Here is a 14,157-nt window from a genome sequence, read left to right on the forward strand (position 1 = left end):
ATGATTTATAGACGTCCGAGGAAGCAAATCAACAGTAACGTTAGACGGGAATGTCAGGAACCCTCGTCAGCGACGGCAGGGGTGACGACTGGGACCTTTTGGTCGCATTCAGGATGTTCCAGCACGTATTTCAAGACAAACTGAGTAAAAGTTTGACGACATTAAAGAGTTAGTATGGCGCCCTCGAGTTTCTGCACTTTCCAGCATGAGTAGCGAGGGCCGTCTTCAGAAGAAGGTATGGAACGGAGGTGGTGGTGGACTCCTTGTAAGCATCAAAGGTGTGCGTTGGAGCCAAGTTGCCAAGATTATGTAAGAGAAATATCAGAGCGAGCGACCTTGCCTTATATGGTGCCAACCGCACCATCACAGAACCCACCACCATGACCGCCATTTTCAGCTACCTAGGAGGACAGAGCATTTCGCAGCTATCCATACTTACCTATCACTCTCTCTGAGGAGCACAAAAGTATGCCCGCAATATTGGGATTCGATTAGTTGGAAGATGGGTAGACGAAGCGACCTGGTTTCAGCAAAGGGATCTTTTGACCTCCAAGCTCAAGCATAAAGGTCGGTATGCTGACAGGTGTCAACGAATGTTTCTAACGCATCACCCAGGTACTACTGTCAAACGTTATCCCTCACCATCGTCATCTCGATGGAGCTTGCCTTCTTACAAAAATGGGACGGTAACATAAACAGTCCCTGACGCTTGCCCGACACTGCGGTTAACTTGGCTTGCTCTCTAGGGAGTTTGAAGAGAGGTCTTGAAAAGGAGGAAGCTTGGGTGTGCAAAGCGATTTTATGGTGAGTATACCCGGCGCCTTTACTGCATTCTCAGCTCATGGAAAGATACAGGTCTGGTTGTCCGAGGGTAGAAATCGTATTCAACTCGCTTCTATCGTGACAGAAGGATCTTGCGCTACGTGTCCCAGAAGTGGACGCGTGCGTTTCGCAATCAATTGGACTTAATTGTAAGCTATTGAGCTTCTTCTTTGTTGGCTTCATATATCTACACGTACCTAGGACACGACCTACTTCCAAGGGCAAGTCATCCGAATTGCTGTACCCGACTCGGACATGGTTTCGATCTCCATTCACGGATGTCCTCAGGGAACGGGATCCCTGGCAATTTTGTCTTGCCCTGCGGTCCTCACCAGTATACCAGGTCCTGAATTGTATGGTTTGCAGGCGTTCCCCGTGTTCTACGGTCGAACAATCATTGCTCCAAGCTCGCATCTCCAAGTCCGAACGGAGGAAAAGGTAAGTTCATTTGCATAGATTCGTTTCCTGGCTAACGAAAGGATCTACAGAGATGTTGACACGGTCGCAACGCGCATAATTGTCCCGACACTATCTGATTCTTCAAAGAATGACAAAGTGATCACCGATTTATTGGGAAATGACTGTCATCCCTCGTAAGACATTTTAGAGTTATCTTCCCATATAACCTACGCTAACGCGCTCCCTGCAGAAAGCAACGTCCGAGCTGATCACACTATACGACGTCCCGACCAAAGATCCCGATGCTCAGCGACGACATGGCGTAAGAGGTATGTCTGCAAGTTCCAGATTTGGAACATTAGTGCTGATCAGCAAACATTAGGTATTCCCTCAGTGTCAAAAACCTGAAATGCCACGTCGCCTGGGGCGACTTTCCCGGCGTCGAGGCTCTCGCAACACGTATGACGTAAGATAAAATATCATGCATGATCCCCAACATCGAAGCTCTTGCCAAAAAGACTGGCGCTACCCCCCACTGACGTGATACTGGACAACATGTCTCCCGAATACCTCAACTGAATGCATTCATGAATCTCATAGCAAATGCAAGTGAGCCACGCCGACAACGACCAGCCATTCATCTGCATTCAATCGACCCCCAGTGCGGGATGGCGGGGATGCTTGCACGCTTGCGATTGCCTAACACACTGGGGCATACATCTAGCCGCCACATCCTAATGCTAACAGTCAGAATAGGTGTGTGTGTTGTGTTTTCTCTGCTCAAGACACGTGGCTTAGCCTCGGAGTCGTTCAGCCTGCATGATTCAATGCGACCATCCAGGGAATTTGTCTCCCATTTCGTTCCTTTTTTCGTGCGCTGTTTCCTACTATGTCTTGAGTTTTATTCAACGGAGGAAAGAGCCGAGTTAAAGAAAGTCCTAAGATGGAAACTGGCCAAGGAACGAAAGGATTTTGTCTCGATTGAGACCGAGATCAAACGCTAGCTCGGGTTCGACAAAAAGAATAATAGATTTGTTGAATAAATTTGTAACAGATGTCCATGTATCATCTCACGTTCCGGTACTTCAGCTACAAACCCTTTTCATCCAATTCTTTCCTCCTCTGCTGCAACCATTTTGGATCTGTAGAAAAATCAGACCAGTTCACAGTCACAGTCTCCAAACCGGGGCAGGCATCTCTCATCTTTCCCACGAAATTGAGTATTGCCCTTTCCGAAACGGAACACCACGAGAATGCACGAAACCGCTTCAGATTTGGGATCAAGGCAGCTGCTGCGGGGGTTTCGGGGGCTAGAATCACGTTCATAGAAGACAATGAAATCTCCAAGTCGGTGATCCTCGTAAGCAATGGTTCTGCCCTCTCCGCACCCAACCTTTTCCGCCGAGGAAACTTGAACTGTAGCCACTCACTCAAGTCTTTGAGGCAGAGGTAGAGGCGGTAGGCTGTACGTATATGGGATACCAAAAGAAGTGCTTCCTGCGTTTCTGTGATATCTCCATCTTTGATATTGGCCGATTCGAGGAAAGGAAATGCTGCCGGAGTGGAAAGTAGCGCACGGATGGCGACTGGTGTACCGGTCATGTACCTCAGCGACATGCGAGTAGCAGGTTCCAACGACGTCTTCAGGCCCCGTTTCGATTTCCTATGGCCCTTGCTTCCCGTGATGTTTGTTGTTGGGTTCCATGTTCTCGTGTCGAGCAATGTAATGCTCTGGTGGTTTTCAAGAAAGGCCGCAAATGCTGCAAAATTGAATGTACAACTCGAAAGCGTCACATCGCGAAGATGATGGAGGGGAAGCTTGTTCAACTCGAGAAGGTTGTCATCAGATAGGGAATGTAGACACAACTTCGTAACGGACGATTGATTCATAGACCGCAGCATCCACGCTACAAACCACTCAGGAGACTGGGATAAGGTGACGTCTGACAGTCGAGTAAGGGCGGGCGGGTCAGGCTTGATGATATCGTTCGTCACTGTGGGTACAGCCAGCCTCGAGCCTGCATTAGTTGTGTCTATTTTACGGCATTTGAGTTTGCTGATGTCTTCGAAGAAATCGATGTGTTTCTTTGTGAGCATCTTTGGCCAATCTATGCCCAAAAAAGAGACAGAGAAAGCCGTTCCAATAGCCTCGAGAACGGCGAGAGATCGCTTGATCTCTGTCATCTCCTTGTGAAAGTTATTGGAGAACGTGCAATCAATGAGGGACAGAGATGGTTTATAAACAAACGACAGGCGAAGCATTCGGAAAGAGGTGAAGGGCTGGCTATAGCCACCGAACGCTGCGTAGCAATCAGAGCCAAAATGATATGCCATGGCAAATTCGTTGAGTCGACGGCATATAGTAGCTAGAGTGATGATAGTTTCGACCGTGCCAGGCAACTCGACAATGATTTTGTGTAGGAGTTCATTGGGAAGGTCGGGTAAAGTCGCCGCCCATGGTCGAGATGGAGACGATGAGTGCTGCAGCGACCGGCGCGCAGGTCTCTTCCGTTTGCTACTGCACTTCTGTGCACGAGCATGAGTAGACGTGCCAGAGTTTGATGAACGTGTTGTACTCCGCGTTGAGACAACCATGCTACCCGGAAGATCTCCAAAAACCAGGACTAGAGAAAGGGGGCAGTGACTTGACGCAGTGACCAGTCAAATCTTGTTGGCGCCTTGCTCAACGTTGAACGTGACGAAATTCGAGTCTCACCCTAATCACGTGATACGCGTCGCGTTTAAACTCGTACGAGTTGTTTACGGTCCGGGTGTAGCCCAATAACTTTAAGGAGTGTACACTCTCTGAGGGTACGCTTCAAGTTCTATAGCATGTCATGCAATAGGAGCAGCCGCGGCTACTTCAAAGCCGGGAAGGCTGAATTGGTATCTTGTTATACCAAGGTATTTGGTACACGAGCGTATTTGCTATATCTCACGGGGAAGTTCTTCCTATGATTCTTGCACAGTCAGGATCTCGGCAGTAGCTTGCTTCTGATACATTGTGAAAATGAGTTATTCCCATCAGGGCTTAGGACTGATATCTGTTATTTTACGCGACGGTCAGATGATACAATGGTGCTGTGCCGTGCAAGGATGAAATGAGCTCAGATATATCTTGTCGCAAAGAAACGAATGCAATGATTTGCCAGTTGACCTCAAATCCAAGGACAAAGACATGTTATAGAAAGCTGGTTTAAGGCAGATTCATCTGCACATTTGGACCTACAGTAACTTTGCTAATTCACTGCTATAAAACGCGTCGACATCATCAAGCCGCAAGAGACCTCGAGACCACGTCCAAAAGGGACTGATATTCTGGATATCTCAAATCAATAGAGCATGAGAAGGGCTCTGGGTGGCTAAAGCAAAAGGTAGTGAGCAAACTTTGGGTGAAAGAATAGAGATCCGGAGTATAGTAGATCGTTCTCTGATTTGATGAGGACACCACTATCGCGTCTAACATTCGAGATACTGAAAACAGTGAGTGTACGAGCGATGGTAATGAACAAAGTCGCATCAGCCATTCTCAACCCCGGGCATAATCTATCATATGCCCTCCGATCAGAAATGCGCGAGCTACGAGGTCGGCGAAAATCGCCCACCTTCGGCCAAATCCAAACACTACTTGAAGTTCGCAAGCTGAAAATGCAGGTAATATAACAGGGACCGATTAGAGCACACACCATATTTTTCGGGATCAGGATTCATCCCATTGGCTTTCTCTCGATAGAGGAACCGTTCAGGATAGAATTGGTCGGGGTCAGGGTATAGCTGTGACTCGCGGCAGAGGCTCCTTTCAAGCTGGTCAGAATTCTCTCGAGTGCACAACAGGGATGTACCATATATTGTTCCATACGACAGTTCCAGCTGGGATATAAAAACCGCTGTAGACGTCGTCTCTTGTTGTCGCGTGTGGTAAACCTGTAATGGACATAAAATATTTGCGAGCAAGAAGCAAGAAAATCACATACCAAGAGGAAGGATGGGTTTCCACCGAAGGACTTCTTTGACGATAGCATTAACATAAAACAGATGCTCCCTGTCGGCGAAGACAGGAAGGCGATTTAAGCCAACGACTCTGTCGATTTCGGCTACATTCAAATCGTTATAGGTTGAGCGCGCCAGTCCTTATCATTCTAACGAAAGATTGGTACTACTTGCCTTGTGCTTTCTTTTGGACGTCTGGGTTCAAAGCCATCGCAAGGAAGAAGGTCTTGAGAGCGGAAGTAGACTGGAACAGTAACATAACAGCACATTACAAGAGGAAAATAAATTTGTACTTACTGTATCAGTGCCAGCTACGTATAAATCCAGCATCCAGGGATAATAGTAGATAAAGAAGTAGGGCGCACCTGAATAGAAAGCAGTACTAACCCATCTAGATAGATATCAACATTGAGTCATAAAGGAGGGAGGGAACACGAGACAAAATATACGTACCTCTGAATTTCGTCTTCATAGGCACTCGGATTTGGGTTTGTTCTGATAGCCTCGGCTATTAAGGAAGGCTCCGCAGTGCCCTTTTTCTATAAACAACTGAATTATGCGGTGCTGATGAGCATACCAATGACCAAACGCTCACCACCTGATCCTTAACCATATCAAAAGGCTCATCCCTCAAGCGTATTGCGGTCGCACGCCATTTGAAACCCTGCCGCTTCCATCTCGCTCCAGGGAACCACGCAGGTACCTTGAGTAGTATTGGGAAAACGTCGACAAGATATGCACCCGGTGCAATTGCACGGCCGAATTCATCCAGGGCTTGCTCCGCGAGTTGAACAATAGGGTCAGTTCCCATCGCCTGGATATCATATCCATGAGAAATTTTCAGGACGACGGCGGCAACGTGACTAGTTAGTTTATTGAATGTAAGATGACTGACTTTAAGTAAGGATCTGGGTAGCACGTACCGACGAATATGATCCATGATCTCATCCGGCTTTGCGAGGACGGCTTTCAAAAAGACAATCGTCTTTGACTCCTGAACAGACTGGTACATATGAATCTGCCGATTTGTTGTAGCTCTCAAGACAGCTTTACGACCATCTTTGTGATAACGACCAAGGGGAGCCATCGCAATGGAGCGGTCGTATCCCATACTAAGTAGTCAGTACGAATGAACGATGCCCAGAGGAGCATACACACAGTTGCCCCGACATGGGAAGGTTCGGACGATCACTGTATATCAGCCCTCGCTTTTCGCATAGATCTCTGATGACCTTCTCGGAGCTGAGCACAATCATTGACGTTCCAAGAGCGGAAAGGTGGAATATCGGGCCTTTAGCACAAGTTAGAACAGACTCAACTATACGATGAAGTCCACGGACCGAATTCCCTCGCCCGTTCGGTGAATTCCAGCCACTGGTACAAGACAGGCATCTGCGTAACATTGCCAATGATAGGAAAACCTGACGGTCCAGGAGGGTAAAAAACCCGCTTCTGGCGTACAGTCCAAAGCCACACAATAGGAAGAAAAACAACGAGGAGAAGAACGAAGTGGGGCATGACAAGTTAGTGGTATGACTGCGTACAGACAGACGGGCAGCGATAGTGGTAGGCCGAGGAGCTTCCCTTTGATATATTCACATTGTCTTGTGACCCAGTATCATAATAAGAACAGATGATTGGATTCCGCTCCAAGGGCATGCAGCATTCAAGTAACGGCGCCCCCGGATGCAAAGGATTAGTTAGAATACAGTCTGAGTCGTGAGCCACAGAAACTAAGCCATTCAGCCAACGCACGATTGACTGCGGGCTAGTTGTTATCAGATGCATTCTGACAAAGAGAACGGCCAATAAGTTAGTCCAATTCGGATGAGCAATACGCAGAAACGTTAACCTCAGCAATTTATTTGGACAGGCACTAGTGAAGCCCTCTTGCTCACCGAACTGACAGCAATGCTTCACTTTTCCATCTGAATCCATATGGATGGAACTAAGCTTAAACATTATCCCTTCATGATTCAACTATCAGCAGGGTCATTATATAAGTATTCGAGTACTCACTACAGCCTACCAGTAGACTTCAGGAATGAAGAAACGCTTAGCCGTCGCCGAGCTCGCATGTCTCTCAGATTCTCCCAAAGTATACATCTGAAAACTGGTTGAAGACTCGGAGGGAATCCACAGAATATAAGGGAGCTCCGGGACTAGTACTTGACGTCTTACCACAGAATTTTGGCAAGTTTAATTCCATGCCTTCAGTGAGGTCCAGAACAAGATGACAAAATTTAAGACATCATAGGACTCTCCTGACGGCCACAAGTGAACACAGATGAAATCTCGTCAGGGAATGCTCAAACCGAGCCACGCCTATCTGGCATTGCACATGATTGGCACCACACCACAGTTCACATAGTAGCTTAGTCGCAACCTGTTCCTCGAAATGTCTTCTCATTTTGATATTCAATACTCTTGCGGGTCGATAACTGAAGGTAATCGATATGTCTATGCAGTTCTGTTGACGTAACACAGCAAAACTACCCGCTCGCTCACAGAGCACTTGCACCTAAAGACATGTTTAATGAACGAGAAGACGAGATCATGTTTATGACCGTACCAGTAATGATATCGACCAACTCGTTGGTAATGGCGGCTTGGCGACCACGGTTGAACTGCATTTGGAGACGGTCAATCATGTCCCCTGCGTTCTTTGAAGCATTGTCCATAGCGTTTCGCCTGTGCATAAGTATGAGAACGGGCGAAAACATCGATGCTAGTCGATATTCCCTACCGAGCACTGATTTCACAAGCATGACCCTCGACGAGAAGAGCGTAGATGGCATTAGCAAGCGAGAATTGAGCGAGGTCTTTGGTGAAGTCATCCTCCATCTCGTAAGCCTTGAATTTGCCTTGCACCCGTCATCAGCGGCCTTGATAACCCTTTAGATTGACAATACTCACTGCTCTCAGCCAAAGACTTTCCACCCTTGATTTCCATGGCGGCGGGTTCGTAAGAGATAGCAGAGACGAACTTGTTGTAGACGAGAACGACGGAATCGTATTCAACGCCGCTTTTGGCGATCAAGTCGGCAACAGCAGAGGCGTCAGCAAAGGTAGGGACGTCCCTTCCGATTTGGTTGAAGGTAAGACGGATGTTCTTGGGCAGGGCGCGAGATAGCTGGGCCTTGGACTTGTCACCGACGATCATGATGGGTGAATCGGACTCGACTGTTGTGGCACCGAGGGGGGAGTCAGGCTGGTTGCCTATAGCCCTACGTGTCGCTTTGGTGACCGACGAGTGAATACCACCGCAAAGACCCTTGTCGGAGGAGATAACGACGAAAAGCTTCCTGGGAGTGGCAACGTCATCCTTGGACTGCTCGAATACCTCTGCAAAGAAAAACCCGTTATTCCGCAAACTCCGCTATGAATTGCGGTGTCCATACCAGCGTTGGCTACGCCGTAGTCCTTGGCAGCCCCCATGGCACGCTGTGCCTTGGCAAGACGTGCAGACGCAATCATTTTCATCGACTGAGACACCTGTGAGCGCCTTCAAAAAATATAAATGGTTGCCCGTGACGCACCTTGGTGATTTTCTCAATGTTGCGGACAGACTTGAGACGGAGCTCAAGCTCACGAAGGGTGGCCATATTCCTAGCATTGGGCCTCGTCGCAGCCAGCGACGACTGGGTCGCCACACGGGCAAGAGACTGACGAGCAAACATGGAGGGGGAAATGGGAACTGGTGGTAGGACCGTCGGACGTTCTCGGCTCAGAACGGGGAAAGTTCCCACGGTCACATAGTCATCCTTGGGCCAGGGGACGAGACAATTTCTTCATTACACTCATGGCCTCCGAGGAACCACTGTTCGACCCGTCGCTCAAAAAGCGAAAGAAAAAGGCCGTTGCCTTCACTGAAGACCCTCTAGGCGCTGATGCTGACCCAACGACGCCGGCACCAGAGACTATCGACAATACCACCACCAATGGCGAGGCAGTCGATCTCGGCCCAACGACTGCACATGAGCAGATGAAGCTGAACGGGGAGGAAAAGAAGGAGGACGATGAATTCAAGGCCATGTTTGGCGATCTCAAGAAGAAGAAGAAAAAGAAGGAGATCCCTCTGGATTTGGTATGCATACTTGTCTGTGATATTGATCTTACTCATCAGTCATTTAGGGCGACGATTCTGGCACATCGACACCAACGGCAGCACCAGCTGGCGTTGCCGATGACCTCGACTTCTCTGACATAAAAAAGAAAAAGAAATCGTCGAAGAAAAAGGCGGCATTTGACTTGGAGGCATTCGAGAAGGAGCTCAATGAATCGAAGGCTAAATCGGCGAATGCTGACGAAGACGAGGAGGAGGGTGAGGCCGACCATACTCATCTCGATAACATAGACGACGGTGATCTTGGCGATGATCCGTTTGCCCAACACGAGGCGTCGGCTGGCGGAGAAACTGGCGAGGCAGCTTGGCTAGGCAGTGACCGGGACTACACATATCCAGAGGTATGTGCCATCGAAATCATCGTACATGTTGACTCATCTACCAATTACAGCTTCTTACACGGTTTTACTCCCTCCTGCATGCCGCCAACCCTTCTCTACTCTCCACGTCATCTACAAAACGTTACACCATCGCGCCACCTTCTATTCATCGTGAAGGTAACAAGAAATCCATCTTTGCCAACGTCACCGATATTTGCAAAAAGATGCATCGTCAGGTATGCCAGTGTTCCCCGTGGAAATTTTTTGACACTGAGTCCTACTCGTAGCCTGAACACGTCATTCAATTCCTCTTTTCTGAAATGGGTACAACTGGTAGTGTGGACGGTGCTGGTCGACTTGTTATAAAAGGCCGCTTCCAACAAAAACAAGTCGAGAACGTTCTGAGGCGGTATATCGGTGAGCTTTCACATTCCTGTATGATAGTGAAGGTGCTAATGCTGGCATAGTCGAATATGTTACTTGTAAAACCTGCAAATCACCGGACACACTCCTGACAAAGGAAAACCGTATTTTCTTCATGTCTTGCGAATCATGCGGCAGTAGGCGTAGTGTGAATCCTATCAAGAGTGGATTCCAGGCGCAAGTTGGGAAGCGGAGTAAGAACAAGACAGGTTAGAGTACACCCCACTGGAGATCATGTCGCTTCATGTATGACACTTGTTATGCACTTTGAGATTCACAAAGCAGATGACTGAACTTTTGAGACGCCGTTTGCCTTCAATTGGCTTCTACAAGAGCTCTATATAGCACGATACCGGAATCGGCGGCAAAAGCAACCTCTGTCGCTGCACCGATAAAAACGACGTCTCCAGTACCAATGTTCAATGACGCGTCTCCCCACGAAACAGCCCCTTTACCCTCTATCACCACCACGAGACTAGGCCCCTCCACAGCGCGGTGCGACTCGGTAGCACCAGGACCTAATACAACCTGCACCACCGAAAACTCTGGGATGGGTGGATCATATAGCGTACTGACACTTGATGAGAATGGCGTGGGCTGCACCCGATGTCGTGAAGCATCCGCGGAAACATATGTTAGACCCGCCACAAGATTGGGTATATCTCTAAGCTTGGGCGTTAAACCGGCGCGAATCACATTATCAGAGTTTGCCATGCACTCGATGATATCTGTCCATTACCATTAGAATACGAGACACAGAACACGGCATGAAAGCCTACCTCCGTCTATATATGCATGTGGTTCACCAGCACCTAAGAAGATAGCCTCTCCGGGTTGCAGTTTGACATAATTCAACAAGAACGTGCAGAAGATGCCAATGTCCCCAGGGAACTGAGAATTTAGCCTCAAAACCAGCGCCTCGACACCTTCTGGGTCAATATCTGGCTTTGTAGAATAACGTTCTACAAGGGTGGATAGCTGAGATTTGAATGCGGTTTCTTGCGCAGTCATCAAGGCAGCGAAGAGGTCTTTCAATGCTGCCTTTTCCATCGGGCCGGTAGGCGTATCTAATCCGGCGATTGCGAGAAAAGCATCCACGATGGTGGGCGGAATAACCGCGGATAGTTCAGGGGTATTTCGGAGATGGTTGGCGATGTCGGGAAGAGGAAGAAATCCGCAGAGAGCTCGAAATGGAGTCAGAGCAAGAGCGAGCTCGGGTTTGTGGTTGGAGTCTATAAGGCGTGAATATTAGGACATTGAAGCAATCCATTTGAAGGAACTACCTTTATAAATGTTAGGCAATTGTGCATGAAGTTGTTCGGCGGTCTTCTTGTCAGGATGGGTCTGTATGCTGAGCGCTTTCTCGATAGAAAGTACTTTGAACAAGAAAGGGAGGTTTCCATCAACTGCATCGGGGAATCTGGACAGGACATTTGTGCCAATTAATGAAGGATTTTCTTTCAGAAGAGAAGATAGCGTCGCGCCCGATGAAAGTTTCGATGGCGAGGTAGGATGTGTGCCCATCCATAGCTAAGGACAGTTTTCTATACGCCAGCAAAGGGTAGGATTTTAAGATATACTCACTTCTGCGTAGGGTTTGCTATCATCCAATTGGAATCCTGGGGTTGCAGATGCGTCTGCGAGCTGCGCAACCTTTGAGCTGGATCCAAGTTTGCCCCAGTCGTACTGCTGTGTTGTAGGTATTATTTTGAAGACAGGAGAAGTCATTCTTGCAAGGATTTTCGTTCGAGCTGAGTTCAAGAGGTGCTACGTGCAGGCGCAGTATTGGGTATCGTGGTGATCCAGAGCGGTGGTGGAAGGAAAGGGGCACAGTTCCTGTTTTGGAAGGTATGCGTCATAACATACGATGCACATGGCTGGCCTGGTCTGGTTCTTGATTAGGCGGTGTATTCGAAATATTTTCATACAAGGAGTCAAAGTGAAAAATCTGCCTGTTATCCGTGGGCGATGCCTACTTAAAAGTCACCCAAATCTTGCGGCTTGTGGAAAATTTCGAACCCCGGGCTGTTTTAACTTTTCTTCCTTTATCCAAATAGTACAATAATGAGTAACATAAGATTTTCGGGAGATTTCATCCCGACAAAGGAGATAAGTGCGAATGCTATCCCTCTTGCCAACTTCCGAGTGACCAACAACAACGGCTTGGTCATGGCCCTAGCACCGGCTGCACTAGATCACGAGCGACCTTCTTCACGCTCTCCCAAATTGAAAATGCAGCATACTTTGTGTCTTCTCTTTCTTTGTCTGGTTCAGTGGCACCAGTTGGAACCGTTGCGACTAGAGTCTATTCGTCGTCCAATTAGACTGGAATAATAAAACAGTGATAAGACGAACCGATGTTCCACTGGCGACGGTATTGAGGCTGACACTACTTGGAGAATAATGGCGTCCTTGACTGGTAAACCGGGGAGGAATCAGTCTGGACGACTTTGCTTCGATTGTCCAATATACATCCCCCTCTTGTTTGAAAGCTTCGTAGACCTCTTGGAACAATTCTAACCACGTATCCCTTCGCACTTCACTTCCTTCAGAGTTCTGATGTCGAAGCATTTTGACGATTTTGACATTGGAAATTGAGTCTAGGCTAGATATCCAGTTCGCCGAGTGAAGATCTCCGATGGTTTCTAAAGAGAAACGCTCAAACAGCGTGTTACGGATAGAAAAGCGAGGATACCTTTCAAGATGAATTTGTTCACATCGACTTGCCAGATATTAGCAAAAGATTTCTGTGTGTCAACAGATTTGAGTAAAAGGACATTCTTGGATTTGTGATCATGGAGACAGTAAAGCACCAAGAAATCTGGAGGGTGCGGGATATCATGGAGGACGATATCAAAAGGAAGAGCGCTTCTGTGAAAGTTTTTGGCATCCAATTGGTCTTTGGCCAAAGTCCAGTCATAGAAATGGGGATTGTCTTGCAGTTTAGGTCCGTTTCGGAGTCCCATCAACAGCAGAACTATATTCAGAGTATCAGTTTCTCTGCATCCATCAACTAAACAGCGATGGACAGATGGTCAGCCAGTGCTTTAGATATCTCTGAGTAAAAGCGATACGAACGCAGAGGAATGATCTTTTGACTTTTCTCATCTTTAATATCCTCCCGCACCCTGATATCGACTTTGACGCGTGGGGATTTATCGGGGGCGGAACCTTTCTACCGCATGATATTTCAGGCCGAAAGGACCCTCCTATTCGCGAAGTCCTTCTTACCGACCGATTTGAATGCTTTGTTAATATCGAAGATTTTTTAGACTGGACCTCTTCGTCTTTGCTTCTCGCATTTGTCATACGCGCCCGAATATTTAGCTGCAACATGTCCAAATTAGACTAATTTCATATAAAAGAATTATGATGCTCACACTATTGGGGTCAAAGGTCTTCGATTTCACTGACAAGATGGCAGTGACGGCTTCCTCATAAGCCCCTGAAATGGTGTCCGCGTCTTTCACCTCTTTATTACTTGCTACATCGAGTGCTGAAAGCGCTCGATTCAAAACCCTACGTCGAAGTACGAGTCTATGAGACTACTATAATCATAGATAGAAGGGGGTACTCACTTCTCGACGATGTCAGCCCCGTCAGCAGAGACTGCTAAATCCTGATCCTGTACGATAATACGACAGCATCGGACTATCTCAACTGACTGAGAGAGATGCGCGCGACTGGTATGTGCAACCCTTTGACGAAAATTTCGAAACGTAAGGGTGAGAGGCATATTTCACTGAAGAGGGAAAGAAAAAGGCGGAGCAGCTTGCAGTCGGTCCAACACCTTCGCTTCAGTGATTCCTTTCGTTACTTCGGGTCTCTGTTTCTTTTTCACTGTAGCCCTAGATAAGAAAACAGAATAGAACGGCTGGAGGCGGGGCTCTTCTTTGAAGTGCTGAATGTTCCGTGCGCATGTGGACTCTTGAAACTTCCCATCGGGAAAATTGCGTGGGGACTTGTGCTTGGACCATCAGCGCGAGGTTCCAAGTTCGACAGCTGTCGGGATATTCCGTCAATTGCTAGCCAATCACAGTACCGGGCCGGCGCTTATCCTTGTGCTTCGTGTTCCTC

The 14,157-nt window shown here is 47.8% G+C and overlaps 6 protein-coding genes across 6 annotated transcripts; 2 read left to right on the top strand and 4 right to left on the bottom strand.

The window, feature by feature from the left end:
• Window positions 1-205: 205 nt before the first annotated feature.
• Window positions 206-1,629, top strand: EV420DRAFT_1633621 (uncharacterized protein; the record flags this gene model as incomplete). Its single annotated transcript, XM_060476213.1, has 9 exons — window positions 206-278; window positions 457-571; window positions 616-686; window positions 747-804; window positions 856-880; window positions 933-971; window positions 1,024-1,260; window positions 1,472-1,550; window positions 1,604-1,629. 9 exons carry the CDS (start codon window positions 206-208, stop codon window positions 1,627-1,629), a joined length of 723 nt encoding a protein of 240 aa, XP_060338989.1.
• Window positions 1,630-4,378: 2,749 nt separating this feature from the next.
• On the bottom strand, window positions 4,379-6,799 carry EV420DRAFT_14213 (cytochrome P450). Its single transcript, XM_060469011.1, has 12 exons — window positions 6,552-6,799; window positions 6,370-6,502; window positions 6,135-6,323; window positions 5,807-6,074; window positions 5,665-5,750; window positions 5,599-5,602; window positions 5,386-5,437; window positions 5,196-5,315; window positions 5,064-5,145; window positions 4,908-5,017; window positions 4,827-4,845; window positions 4,379-4,767 (listed from the first exon to the last, which is right to left on the bottom strand). Exons 1-12 carry the CDS (start codon window positions 6,727-6,729, stop codon window positions 4,584-4,586), a joined length of 1,425 nt encoding a protein of 474 aa, XP_060338990.1. The 5' UTR covers window positions 6,730-6,799; the 3' UTR covers window positions 4,379-4,583.
• Window positions 6,800-7,449: 650 nt separating this feature from the next.
• On the bottom strand, window positions 7,450-8,945 carry EV420DRAFT_14038 (ATPase, F1 complex, gamma subunit domain-containing protein). Its single transcript, XM_060468998.1, has 6 exons — window positions 8,751-8,945; window positions 8,613-8,697; window positions 8,128-8,556; window positions 7,958-8,075; window positions 7,784-7,902; window positions 7,450-7,732 (listed from the first exon to the last, which is right to left on the bottom strand). The coding sequence occupies exons 1-6, from the start codon at window positions 8,889-8,891 to the stop codon at window positions 7,716-7,718; spliced, it is 909 nt and encodes a 302-aa protein (XP_060338991.1). The 5' UTR covers window positions 8,892-8,945; the 3' UTR covers window positions 7,450-7,715.
• A 1-nt stretch (window position 8,946) lies between these two features.
• EV420DRAFT_14032 (domain found in IF2B/IF5-domain-containing protein) lies at window positions 8,947-10,345 on the top strand. Its single transcript, XM_060468997.1, has 5 exons — window positions 8,947-9,298; window positions 9,346-9,678; window positions 9,729-9,893; window positions 9,945-10,074; window positions 10,125-10,345. Exons 1-5 carry the CDS (start codon window positions 9,014-9,016, stop codon window positions 10,292-10,294), a joined length of 1,083 nt encoding a protein of 360 aa, XP_060338992.1. The 5' UTR covers window positions 8,947-9,013; the 3' UTR covers window positions 10,295-10,345.
• Window positions 10,346-10,395: 50 nt separating this feature from the next.
• Window positions 10,396-11,808, bottom strand: EV420DRAFT_1472468 (mannose-6-phosphate isomerase; the record flags this gene model as incomplete). Its single annotated transcript, XM_060469052.1, has 4 exons — window positions 10,396-10,808; window positions 10,860-11,312; window positions 11,364-11,610; window positions 11,665-11,808. 4 exons carry the CDS (start codon window positions 11,806-11,808, stop codon window positions 10,396-10,398), a joined length of 1,257 nt encoding a protein of 418 aa, XP_060338993.1.
• A 761-nt stretch (window positions 11,809-12,569) lies between these two features.
• EV420DRAFT_14408 (uncharacterized protein) lies at window positions 12,570-14,109 on the bottom strand. Its single transcript, XM_060469026.1, has 5 exons — window positions 13,659-14,109; window positions 13,461-13,599; window positions 13,312-13,407; window positions 13,159-13,255; window positions 12,570-13,093 (listed from the first exon to the last, which is right to left on the bottom strand). The coding sequence occupies exons 1-5, from the start codon at window positions 13,814-13,816 to the stop codon at window positions 12,726-12,728; spliced, it is 858 nt and encodes a 285-aa protein (XP_060338994.1). The 5' UTR covers window positions 13,817-14,109; the 3' UTR covers window positions 12,570-12,725.
• Window positions 14,110-14,157: the final 48 nt, after the last annotated feature.

This window comes from Desarmillaria tabescens, assembly GCF_030435595.1.
Source record: "Desarmillaria tabescens strain CCBAS 213 chromosome Unknown EV420scaffold_1, whole genome shotgun sequence".
NCBI lineage: Eukaryota > Fungi > Basidiomycota > Agaricomycetes > Agaricales > Physalacriaceae > Desarmillaria > Desarmillaria tabescens.

Coding starts and splice junctions, on each gene's coding strand:
- EV420DRAFT_14213 (XM_060469011.1), bottom strand. CDS start 6,729: ATGCCCCACTTCGTTCTTCTCCTCGTTGTTTTTCTTCCTATTGTGTGG. Junction 6,503..6,551: donor CGAACGGGCGAGGGAATTCG/GTCCGTGGACTT, acceptor CTTGTGCTAAAG/GCCCGATATTCCACCTTTCC. Junction 5,146..5,195: donor GAAACCCATCCTTCCTCTTG/GTATGTGATTTT, acceptor TGTCCATTACAG/GTTTACCACACGCGACAACA.
- EV420DRAFT_14038 (XM_060468998.1), bottom strand. CDS start 8,891: ATGTTTGCTCGTCAGTCTCTTGCCCGTGTGGCGACCCAGTCGTCGCTG. Junction 8,698..8,750: donor ACATTGAGAAAATCACCAAG/GTGCGTCACGGG, acceptor CAGGTGTCTCAG/TCGATGAAAATGATTGCGTC. Junction 7,903..7,957: donor GCTTGTGAAATCAGTGCTCG/GTAGGGAATATC, acceptor ACTTATGCACAG/GCGAAACGCTATGGACAATG.
- EV420DRAFT_14032 (XM_060468997.1), top strand. CDS start 9,014: ATGGCCTCCGAGGAACCACTGTTCGACCCGTCGCTCAAAAAGCGAAAG. Junction 9,299..9,345: donor AGGAGATCCCTCTGGATTTG/GTATGCATACTT, acceptor TCAGTCATTTAG/GGCGACGATTCTGGCACATC. Junction 9,679..9,728: donor GGGACTACACATATCCAGAG/GTATGTGCCATC, acceptor TACCAATTACAG/CTTCTTACACGGTTTTACTC.
- EV420DRAFT_14408 (XM_060469026.1), bottom strand. CDS start 13,816: ATGCCTCTCACCCTTACGTTTCGAAATTTTCGTCAAAGGGTTGCACAT. Junction 13,600..13,658: donor GGGGCTGACATCGTCGAGAA/GTGAGTACCCCC, acceptor ACTTCGACGTAG/GGTTTTGAATCGAGCGCTTT. Junction 13,408..13,460: donor AGACCTTTGACCCCAATAGT/GTGAGCATCATA, acceptor GACATGTTGCAG/CTAAATATTCGGGCGCGTAT.